This window comes from Aptenodytes forsteri, unplaced genomic scaffold (genome assembly GCF_000699145.1).
Source record: "Aptenodytes forsteri isolate BGI_AS27 unplaced genomic scaffold, ASM69914v1 Scaffold171, whole genome shotgun sequence".
NCBI classification, from domain to species: domain Eukaryota; kingdom Metazoa; phylum Chordata; class Aves; order Sphenisciformes; family Spheniscidae; genus Aptenodytes; species Aptenodytes forsteri.
This window is the reverse complement of record NW_008794211.1, coordinates 1,159,172-1,170,958: the sequence shown is the minus strand read 5'-3', so window position 1 is coordinate 1,170,958 and position 11,787 is coordinate 1,159,172. Positions and strand designations below refer to the sequence as shown.

At 32.4% G+C, this 11,787-nt stretch overlaps 1 protein-coding gene across 1 annotated transcript in view; it reads right to left on the bottom strand.

The window, feature by feature from the left end:
* Window positions 1-11,787, bottom strand: part of GRIK2 (glutamate ionotropic receptor kainate type subunit 2) — a 454,779-nt gene that overhangs the window by 195,671 nt on the left and 247,321 nt on the right. The window contains exon 9 of the mRNA XM_009285010.2: window positions 8,196-8,309. Within this exon, the coding sequence (XP_009283285.1) occupies window positions 8,196-8,309 (114 nt within the window). The remainder of the gene's footprint in view (window positions 1-8,195; window positions 8,310-11,787) is intronic.

The following is an 11,787-nucleotide window of genomic DNA, read 5'->3' as shown; positions in this document are numbered from 1 at the left end:
GTTCTCATAATACATAGAAATTAATCGTATATCTTTCTTATCTATTTAAGCAATGTTTGAGTGCAAAACCTAAGCTTCTTGAATTGCTGCTACACAAATTTTTGCAGAGAAATTGACACACATTTAAATTCATTAAAACCTGGCTGGCCAAAGTTTAATCCTAATCAAGTAAACCCTTCTGAAGAGCAAAGTGTTAAAACCTGTCTAAGTATCCACTCAGTATATATTTGAGTATATACTCAATATATATTGGTGATTCTTTTCAGTGCACCATTTTTTTTTAAACACTGACCCATTTTCTTACATTGACCTTTAAGCAAAAAAAAAAAAAAAAAATCTGTTTTTTTCTGATAATTGAGTGAACAGTAAGTAACAAGGAGAAGATATCGTGCAGACAAAGATTTTGGTAAGATGGACTCAAGAAAATAGTGTATATTTTAACATTTTAAAGTAAAGCTTTGAGAAACAATAATGCAAATCATAGCTTTAAGAAAGAAATTTACCCTGAGAACCCCTGTTGGGAGCAATTTACTTAATTTCATCAACAGGTCAGCTTGCTACAAAACTTTAAGATTTAAGTAGTTATTTAATGTCTCATAAGACTAAATTATCTTTAATGAAGATTGATACAGAAAAGCCCCACCCCCCCCAAGCCAGATAAGTACTAAAACTGAGAATGCAGATAAACTAGTAAATGCAAGTAAGCATTTTTCTGAGAAAATTTAGTGCAAAGTACACTAACTAAAACTACTGCAAATAAAGATGTGGTCAGTCACAAGGAAGAGTAAAGTAGCAGGTAGATTAAAAATCATATCTGTAAACAGAAGATAAATCCTTGAAAAGTATTTATTGAGTAGTATAAAAAAAATTACTAAAGTTCATTCAAGAATTATATGACCCCCAAGTGACAGATGACTGCTGTTTTCATACACACTTTCCGTTTACATGTACTGTTGATGAATAAAGACATTTTGCCATATTGATAAGGTGATGTTCTCCTGGCTGCACGGTGAACTTTAATCACAATGATTCTTTTCAGTGACAGTGAAGTCAAACTAATCAGAAGATAACAGTCATTTGTCATACACTATGATCAGAGGAGGTAGCACCCTTCTGGATGCAAAAAAGAGAATTACATCAAGGAGTAGAGAGATTGCATAAAGTCTTTATTGATATAGTTTTCTGAAGTCCAAAAATCAAATAAGGTAAAAATTGGACAGATTTCAAAAAGAAATGAGAAGGAGGAGTCAAGTTTCAATTGTATTGTATTAAAGGACAGATTAAATGATCAAAAAGTTTTCTTCTGACTTTATATGCTAAGCCTCCATGAATGTAAACAATTGGTTTTCTCATAATAACTCTCCAAGTTGCATCATTTCTATGATACACAGCAAGTATACCGTCTCCAAGGAGTTTTTTCATTAGGGATGTCAATATAACAGTTTTTTCAATTACACATTTTCATGTATACTACTTGCAAAATGTATCTGAAAAAGTTTTCTTCTGACTTTATATGCTAAGCCTCCATGAATGTAAACAATTGGTTTTCTCATAATAACTCTCCAAGTTGCATCATTTCTATGATACACAGCAAGTATACCGTCTCCAAGGAGTTTTTTCATTAGGGATGTCAATATAACAGTTTTTTCCATTACACATTTTCATGTATACTACTTGCAAAATGTATCTGTATTCATTTTTTAATGCATCCTTTGCATCAGCAACTTAAAGCTTCCCTACAAAATAAAAGATTACTTTTATGTTTCTACATGTTGAATTAATATTGTAGCTTTTCAGACTTGTTTTAGTGTTTAAAATATATATCTAACACTTGAATGAAAACCTACTTATTCTATACAAATATGGGCATGGAAAAAATTTACTGATAGAATTTTTTATATTTGGTTGTCTTGATCTATATGTTACAAGAAATAAATACTTCAATTATTCCTGTGAGCTGTATTATATTTCAACTACAAAGACACTACTAGAAATGACAGTAATATATTTTACATTTCAAATTATTCTAATTTCAATTTTAATGGATAGTTATCAAACATATGGATTGTTCATTAATACTTTCAGAATCTAGAACTTTCGTATTACTATCAGTATTGAAAAAAGCAAAACAAAACAACAAAAAAAAGCTGAAGCCCTGATGATGAAAAGAGGAAAACCAATGAAAAGGGGAAAACCATCTTCAAAATTTGCCACTGTTAGAACAGAGAATTTTAATCATTAGCTTCTGTTCACCAGGGATACTGGAGTTAAAAGACTGCCATATCTAATTAACATTTATGTCAGATGTAAGGAAGGCACAATAGGCTTTCACAGTTGGCAGTCAAAATTCAAGTGGGAGAGGTGAGGCAATCCACTAGTTACAATCAGTCAAAACAATGTAATATATTAGACATCTCACTAGTCATTTGAGCCAGGATATTCTAATAGAAGAAACTAAGGCCAGACACAAGAAAACACCGAAGTCGTGTTCCTCCACTATACTATCTATAATAGAAATTAATTATGAATATTCTTATTTGACATCTTTTGGAGAAATTTCCTGAAAGACTCCCTAGTATGACCTTTTGGGTCATGAAACGTGTAGCCATAACTATGCTTTGATAAATCACAGCCTAAAGAACTCAAGCCATAGTTGTTCTTTTCTGCAGTTTCACTCCTCATTTTGTCAGGCTCCTAAAAAGAAATGGTTTTCTTTATTCCCCCACAATTTACTCTTAGTTTTGGCCAGACTTTAAATTAATTCAGCTGCATCCCAAGAATGTGTACTAACTTTCTATTCCAGTAAAGCAAAACAGATATGAGTGGATGCCTATTTCAAGCAAAACCACTTGATTCAATAAACCACAGAATGTGAAATCATTAAACTGTTGCAACACTGCAGACTGTACTAACTTATTTTTCAGCTGAGCTGAATCATACTGTCTTCATGATACGTGAGGAATATCAAAGACATTATTAGGTCATACTATAATGGAAAGCAATGTATCTTAAATTTTCAAAAGACTGTGGGGAAAAACAAACAAAAAAATGCAAACCAAACATATCCAACAAATACAGCAAACAATTTCCTAGACTGATGGCCTTTGGTGTTCATAAGTGCAAATCCTGAAGTAGAGTTATAAACTGATCCTTGCCACTATGTAAAAGTATATTTTTATTACTAACGTTTTGGTAAAAGGGAATTGAAGGACTAGAGAATCATTTGAGAGAAGTTGTTTGGGATGATGCTGTAAAACTTGGAACCCAGAGAAAGTACTTCTCAGTCATTATCCAGAGATATAAATACATGGCTATCCTACCTTCTGCTTGCACCGAGCCAGGAGAAAAATAGCTTTATTGACCTTTTTCTACTAAGTCAAACTTTAACTTGTGTTGATCCCACTGCACACATTCATATACTATGACTCCCTTCAAACCTCATCATTTTTTTCTGATAAGCATCACTTATTTTTATGCTTGAAATACAAACAAGCACTGTGGCCAAGCATATGTCTGGATACCTTGGAAGTCTGGAGGCCCTAAAGGTTATTAGAAGTACACAGACATTATGCTGGATCTCAGGACAAGGGTGATTTTCAAATTAAACTCCTCTGCATTTTGAGCACCATAAACTATAAAGCAAGCTAATTTACCTTTCTCAGTGGAAAAAATCCCAAAACACACTAAAGTAGTTATTTAATTAGTTACATTCCTGCTACATTTCTTCAAGAAATCAGTCAGTTTACAGTCTGCACTGGTGGCTGAAGACAGATGAGTGGAATTGAGGCAGGAGTGGAATGAAGCTCAGGAAGGAGAGGGTGCAGACTCTGGATGTTGAATTGGGTATGCGAAGTCTGGGAGAGGCATTTAGGCACACACTGATCATGACAGGAGAGTATATAAAAAGGGGATAAGAAAAGTACTAAAACTGGAAAGTAAGTAATTGTATATTCCTTTAGCTTCCAAAGAAAAAAAATTATCACATCTGAGTAAATTAAAAATAGAAAAACACCAAGTTTACAGTTTTTCTGTTAGACAACAACAGATTCAACTATTTTGTGGCAGTACACAAAATTCAAATAGATTTATGAGAGAGAAATAATTATTTCGGGCTATAACATCAGCAGGAACCAAATATTGTTGAACTATTAATATCTAAAATTTAAGTATTGCTTGAATCATTCCAGAATGATACAACAGTAATTATGAGAAAATGCCTGTATCACTTATCTTTCTTCAAAACATACCATAAAAATGGAAATGAAAAAGAAGAGGAGAGAAAGTATGCAAAATAAAAAATGACATACCTAAAAAAAAACCCCAAAGATGCTAAAACCTTGGGCTTTGCTTGATTTTACATCTTTATTTTGAAAACAAGATGGTATTTATATGGCATCAGATTTCTACCCATTTGAAAAAGCAGCATTTATAAATAAAATACAGTGTGCAGATATTACATTTTGAACTAAACAAAATTGTTTTGAAAATCCGTTATAATTATTCCTTCTTCTAAAATATTCAAAGAGATTTTTTCAGGGAAGTATAGTAAAAAAAGTAATTTCACATTTCAAAAGTGAAGTAACAAAACACTGCTAAATTTGAGATTATCACACACCTTTCATAACTTTCACACATTTTTCGAAAAAATTAAGCTTGACAATTTTGAGCTTTTCAGAGCTTTGATGTAAGCAGATACAGAAAAGCACATAAAAACGATAAGGGAAAGGAAAGGAGCATCCATTTCAGCAGAACAGGACAAATGAACTTGTATGATAAGATGTACTTGCTGGTATGCAATTTAGCATAAATAAACAAACACCATGCACACACATTTATAAATATGAACATTGAATTCCAAAGTTAAAAAGCTTCCAAAGTAAAGGTAGAATATGTACAAGAACAAAAATATTTAGATACTTATATCTAAAATTTAAAGAAAAAAAAATCAGAGTTCTGATAGCTGGCATAAATTCAATTTAGGAGAATTACATTATAAGAAAAGCTTATTAATGAACTTGAAAGGTAATTTGTTTGTTTTTTTTTTAAATGCTGAATATTCAGAATGTAGAATTTTAATTGTAGAAGAAATTCTGAAGTTCCAATGTAGATGACATTAAAATAAAATAAAGCAACAGTGTCAAAAATATTGAGATATCTAAAGCTATGCTTATAAAAGATACAAACAGCGTTTTTTTATTATTATTATTATTATTTTTCAAATGTTTCCCCCTGTAAAAAGCTGACCATCGCTCCATCAGACATGTTCAGCAGGTACTTTCGTCCGATGTCCCAGAACTTGGAAACTAGACATGGTTCTGCACCAAAACTACATGCTAGTAGACTTCTGAGAAGTGATGAAGTCCTGGGAACCCTGACCCCTATTCATAATAGAATTGCTGAATTGCTTATAAACCAAGGAATAATCTTTCAGATGGTTACCTATAGCAAGTATTATGCAGAATTCAAGACACAAAAAAATCACATAGTTCCGTCCTTTTTGACAATTTATGAATTGTAGTTTATTTATTATTATTTTGCCTATCAATATATTTTTGTCTTCAGTAGACTCAGCCACCACTGAAAAAGCAGGGAATACTCACAGTTGTAAAGATCTTAATGATTACAGTATAAAGGAGGAAAAATATATAATTCAGAATTTCAGAAGACAGAATTAAAAATAGAAGAAAGACTGGTATCTTTAAAAGAAAAGCGAGCGTTAAAGCAAACTACAGAGAAAACTGATCAAGATTCCATAGCTGGCAGTATACTATAGACTATTGTAGAGAATTGTTAAAGGGAAAAAACAGCATAGAAAAATCACGTCAACAGCTTAAATGACAGAATTGCCTTTTTTCAAAGCAGTGTTTTCCAGACTGAAAAAAGGAGAGAAAAGGAGGGTGATGAAGAAGAAAATATGTTTTTAGGAGCTGTAGCATTTTATATTGTTCCCTTGCATTGCTACAAAATGAATATTCAGTAATATGCTTTCCATTCAACAGAAAAGTATTTATTAAGCACAAAAAGATAGAGCTACAAAAGTAAGCTAGTACATGTGCTTTCTGCACCAGAACAATTTTTGGTTCATTTCATTATTCTGAGTACCACCCTTATAATGTCTTCAAAGCTGAAAAGAGTTATTGCAATTACCAAAACTTTCACTGAACAATAACTGAAGTATAAAAGACAGTTACAAGTGTGCAACTGGTAACACCAGTTTAAAGTGCTCATATTTCTTTTATTTATTATTTTATTTAGATATGTGCAAAGAGGACAGATGCTTATAAAACACCACTAACCAAAAGTTATGCCTTAAGAGAAAGGGTATCCTTGATTACAGAAAGCAGCTGCTATCATAAATCTCAGGAATCTACTTTTGTGAGCTTTATCAGTCCAAAATCAGTGCTCATTGATAGTGCCGCTATTTACATTTGTGCAGCTTACCTTTTCTTGAGATCGTTATTTCAAACAAAATCATGCAAGTGTAAGTATCACTATACAATATGATACATACAGTATATGAACTCAAACCTGATCAATAGATAGATGTTAAAACATAAATAAACTTGAAACACCCTAAGTTATTGAGTGTTTCTTATGCAATCTTGCAGGGATTGATCCTTGCCCCAGTGTTGTTATCACTGATCTGGAATCAAGTATACAATGATTGCTAATGAAGTGTGCAGATGATACAAAGGCTGGTTGAGTGCTGAGTAATGAAGGGAACAGGTCACTAATAGAGACAGGACTATATTCTGGAAAGCAGTAATTCTAGAAAGCAACTAGGAAAAATGTGAAACATGGTTATGTATCAGTGGAATGCTTCAATAAAAATCGTAGGCAGGATATCTGGATACAACGTAACAGGAGTATAGGGGGGTCAGCTGGAATTACTAAGAAACATTACTTGATAATACAGTCATTCTTATATATACAAAATCTGAAAACTTCGAAGGGCAGTGGGAAGAAAAAAGACAGACTAATACTCTAGGAAATATGCTTTTACTTTAAGAGACTATATGAGGTTCATTGACATTTTATAAAAAAGAAACCCAAGAGATTATATGTTTATAAATTCTAATTAATGGTACAAGAGAAAGTTGTCATAAAATTGTGCTGGTCTTAGCATAACAAGAACTTACGTCTGAAAGTGAGTCAGCCATGTTCCAATTATATATCAGGTATGTATTTTTAAATTAGGGGAACAAATGGAACAAAGGATTTCAGAAGTTTTTCTATAATTTGTAAATCTTCAAATATAAACAGACCTTATAAGTAACCAGAAAGTTACCCACTGGATGAAGTTATATAGCTTATGTTACATAAAAGGTTAGAAGCACACTGGCATTTGTATCTATGTACCGATGAAAATTCATTCTAGCTTGAAATGTCAAAATATATGTTGGTAGGTAAAAGCTTCTTATTAAAGAATAAAACTGTTGGGAAGTGAATTATTTTTTTGACATCTGCAAATTCACGATAATGGTGGCAGCAGACAAACACAGCAGACACTTCTGGAAAGTTTTTCATTTGTGTTGAAATTAAAATTACTGTTTCAAAATTATGGTGTGGAAATTAGTGAACATTTATTTTTACATAAATAAATATATGTAATTATAAGTAAAAAATACCTCATCCACCATTGTGAATTTGTCAACAATGGCAATGAAAAAGAAGTTACATCTGATCCAGTTCAAATGATAGCTCAATTAAATTTCTGTATGATTAAAAATTTCAACTTAATAATCAAGTAATAACGATGATGAAAATAAATGTTACTTTGTACTTTCCTTAGAGGTAGTATCACGGTGTTAGATTAGCAAATGAAAGCAATAAATTTTGCTGGCTAATATCATCAGGCTAATAGCCAAACCACTTCTTTAAAACACCTTTTGTCCTCTCATATGGTGCTGAACTAAACAGCTTTGTGAAGGAACCAAACATTTCAGTCAATAATAAGGAAAGTGAAATTACTAATCAACTGGCATAACTCTAAAATTGGGATAATTTACTTACAATTTAGATGAGAGTAAATATCCATGACTACCTTAACAACTGGAGTTCATTCATGACAGAGTAATTTCTAAGTAACTGTAACATATACTACAGCCTGTTCATTACTGTTGTAATTAGTATAGCATATTCTATTAGCTTTCCTGTACAACTGTATTTCTGGAAATGCAAACATAATTGCTTACCAAGATGGTGGTAACGATTAAAGAGCGATTCGACAGGGAATCTGTGATGTTTGCTGGTTTTCCTTTCTGATTCTCTGTCATGTTAAGGCCACTCAATGGATCCCAAGTTCCTACCTATAAAACAGTAAATTACTGTGTAAATTGTCCATTAGTTACATTTCAGCATCTAGAAAAGAATACTATAAGGAAAAACAGATTACTACAGGCAAAAAAATTAAGCTTGCTAATATTTATTATTAAACCCTGTTCCATTATTCTCTGTCATTACATTTAAAGTCTGCTTGTTTAAAATATGAATCACAATGTCACACTTCACAAAACACACTTTGAGGTATTAAGTGGAAAAATGATGCACAGAATGTCTAAAGCTACTCTGAATACTTAATTTTCCATTTAACTTTCATTCTTCAAGATAAACCACATCTGTAGATAACTTAATAGTTAGGTGGAAATTCCCTTGCAGAGCAGAGAGCATTGTCTCTACAGAATGATTTACCATTTTCTGTGCTCAGAGAGAACAGCAGAGCAAAAAGAGGTTTTGGGGAAAATGTAATGGAAAAGACTGAAAGTAGGTTAAGTGTAATAACTTAATTGATTTACAGATAAACGTTCAGTACGTAGTTCTTTTGACATTTTATACCTTGAAATTCTTATTACAGTAAAGTCACCAGGATTTTTATCTAAGTAAGGAGGTCCAGGGTTATGCTTTAAGGTTCAGGTCAAGGGCAGTCTCACATGCTAAATAATAAGTAATGGGGCTTATGATTACATCGTTTATCTGCAGTTTCATCACTATACAACTAAAATGGGCAAGCAGTAAATACAACTATCCATTTTTAGTCATCAGAATGTTTGTATTATTCCATTGTCTAAAAAATGAAACATTTCTTGTTCGTTTTTAGAAAGGATTTTAAATATCATTTCAAATACTGAGCAATATCTATAATATAAGGTAAAGATATTTTAAAACTAAATCTAGACAGTAATTAAAAAAATCTGAGGTTTGATTGCAAATATATATATATATGTATGTATGTATAGATGTATACATAAACACACACAATTTTTTTTTTTTAATCTTTCAAACTGATTCCTGAGAAACTTTTCATATACTTTTAAGTGATTTGTTGCAGTACGGTTGCCAAGTAAGCTCAGGATGCAATTCAGTATGGGTTAAATAAAAAGAGTTTCACTTCTAAAACTGGGATTACAGCAGAGCATGAATCAGCAGAAGCTGTAACAAAGAAAAGACAAATTCATTCTCTTTTTCTACGATTTTCTGTTCCACAGAAATCAATATATTATCTTTCTTCTTTGCATAACACTCAGTTCCAAGAAGTCACTCCTTTAAACAGGATGCAATTCAGTATGGGTTAAATAAAAAGAGTTTCACTTCTAAAACTGGGATTACAGCAGAGCATGAATCAGCAGAAGCTGTAACAAAGAAAAGACAAATTCATTCTCTTTTTCTACGATTTTCTGTTCCACAGAAATCAATATATTATCTTTCTTCTTTGCATAACACTCAGTTCCAAGAAGTCACTCCTTTAAAGCTGTGATTAAGAAGTCACTCCTTTAAATGGCTGTGATTGTTAAATTTTGACCATTCAGTACCTCGTAAACTGACAAAACAATCATGAAGGGAAGAAACGGGACGTGTGTCTCAGAAATACATTTGGAAAATAACATCTAACACACCATTTCAAAGTATTGAAACCAAACGCTTACTACCAAGAAACTTTTCTTCATTTACTCTTTTAGTACTATTTCATTTGGTGACTTGAAAGGTTTTTAGGAAACCCAAAATGTTCAGCCTTGCAGTTTGGCCACAATTAAGAAATTGTAAAAGGATCGAGACCTTTTAGTTGCAATATTCTGTTAATTATGGCAATCATAGTGTTTCCTGTACTTTGAAAAATGACCAAACTAGAACAGAATAACAAGGAGCGACAAAGACTGGAACTTGAGCCTGTCCCTGCTGTTTCTTCACATAATTGAAGCTGGACTAATCTCTATGAGATTCAATTTCAGGTACACAAGTAGCACAAAAATTTCTAACGCCATCAGCTTATTTGATCAATTTCAAATCCTAAATTCATTAAATCATATACTTTACGCAAGTTCAAGTTCATAATTCAAATTTATCTTGGCAAAAGCTAACACATTGTTATTTTTAAATAAAAACTTTTTTTTTTAAAAACCCCCCCAGCCACAAGCAAATGAATAATTATCAACTGTTAGAATTTGGGGTTTATCTAACTACATCCATCTAGACTTATAAGACCTATCAACTGCATTACTTTAAAAAGAAACTTCGGTCTTGATAAATTATTGCATTATTTTTCTAAATGAGGTTAATTGTACTTGTATAGCTATTTTTGTGACTCAAAAGTCTAAGAAATGGAACAAAAGTCGCATGTTCCAAATAAGACATTCTTTGCATTATTTTTCTTTATGAGCTTGAACTCAACAACTTATGCCACAGATTCTGATGTACTACTGATATGTATAGCTCCCAAATCACACAAACATCTTCTCAAAGCTGCTGCTTCTAGAGAAAACTGTGCATATACAGTGTAGCAAATTCATTCTTTTCTATTTGCTTAAGCACAGTGTTTTAATTTTAAAGTAGCCTTTTAAACAGAGTACATGTTTTCACTAGAAACATTTAAATGCCAAAAATGTAGGAAAAGCAAATCAAGGTACTCTACTACGTATAACTGCAATTCAAAAAACTTACAATTTACTTCTACTGCATTACATCTATTTCGAACAAACTTTCAAGTTTTCCTAAAAAGAAACAAACTGATATTCTCATGTACGCTTTAGAGAGAATCTTCACACAGTAAATACAGTCACAGGGGGGCTGTCAAGGTCTTGATCCCCTATTCTTCCATTCAATTCCCCTAAATGGCAAGATTCTTCTGGAGTAAGCATGCCAATTTGAACATTTTAACACTTATTATCCACAGCACAGGACCGAAACCAGGAGTCCCCATGAAGCTGACATTGTGCTCCACAGTGAGACAAAGAATCTCCGCGATACAAAGAATTAGCTTAGTCAAGAATTAGCTTATTCAACTTGAAACAATTCCAACAAGAGCTACTAAAAGACTCATTATCAAATGTCATAGAATATTCTGTAACATGGCAATTGGGGTGCTCCTCAAGGACATGGAACAGAGTTTTCTGACTACACTTGAGTGATAAATTAAAACTTGCATCCCAGATTCCATGTATTTAACGATTAGGTAACTATCAGGTTACTGTAGAAAGTTTGGACAGAAGCTTCCATGCGTTTATTGTTGCTTTGATAAACCACAGTTTTCTATTTTTAGTTGGGGTTTTTTGGTTTGTTTTTTTTTTTTTAATAAAACAGTTTCCAGAAAAATATCCTCAAGTAATTTGCAGTCTCTTAATTAAGTTCCATCATCTGCTCATGGAATCATAGAATCATTCAGGTTGGAAAAGACCTTTAAGATCCCCAAGTCCAACCATTAACCTAAAACTGCCAAGTCTACCACTAAACCATGTCCCTAAGCACCACGTCCACACGTCTTTTAAATACCTCCAGGGATGGTGACTCAACCAC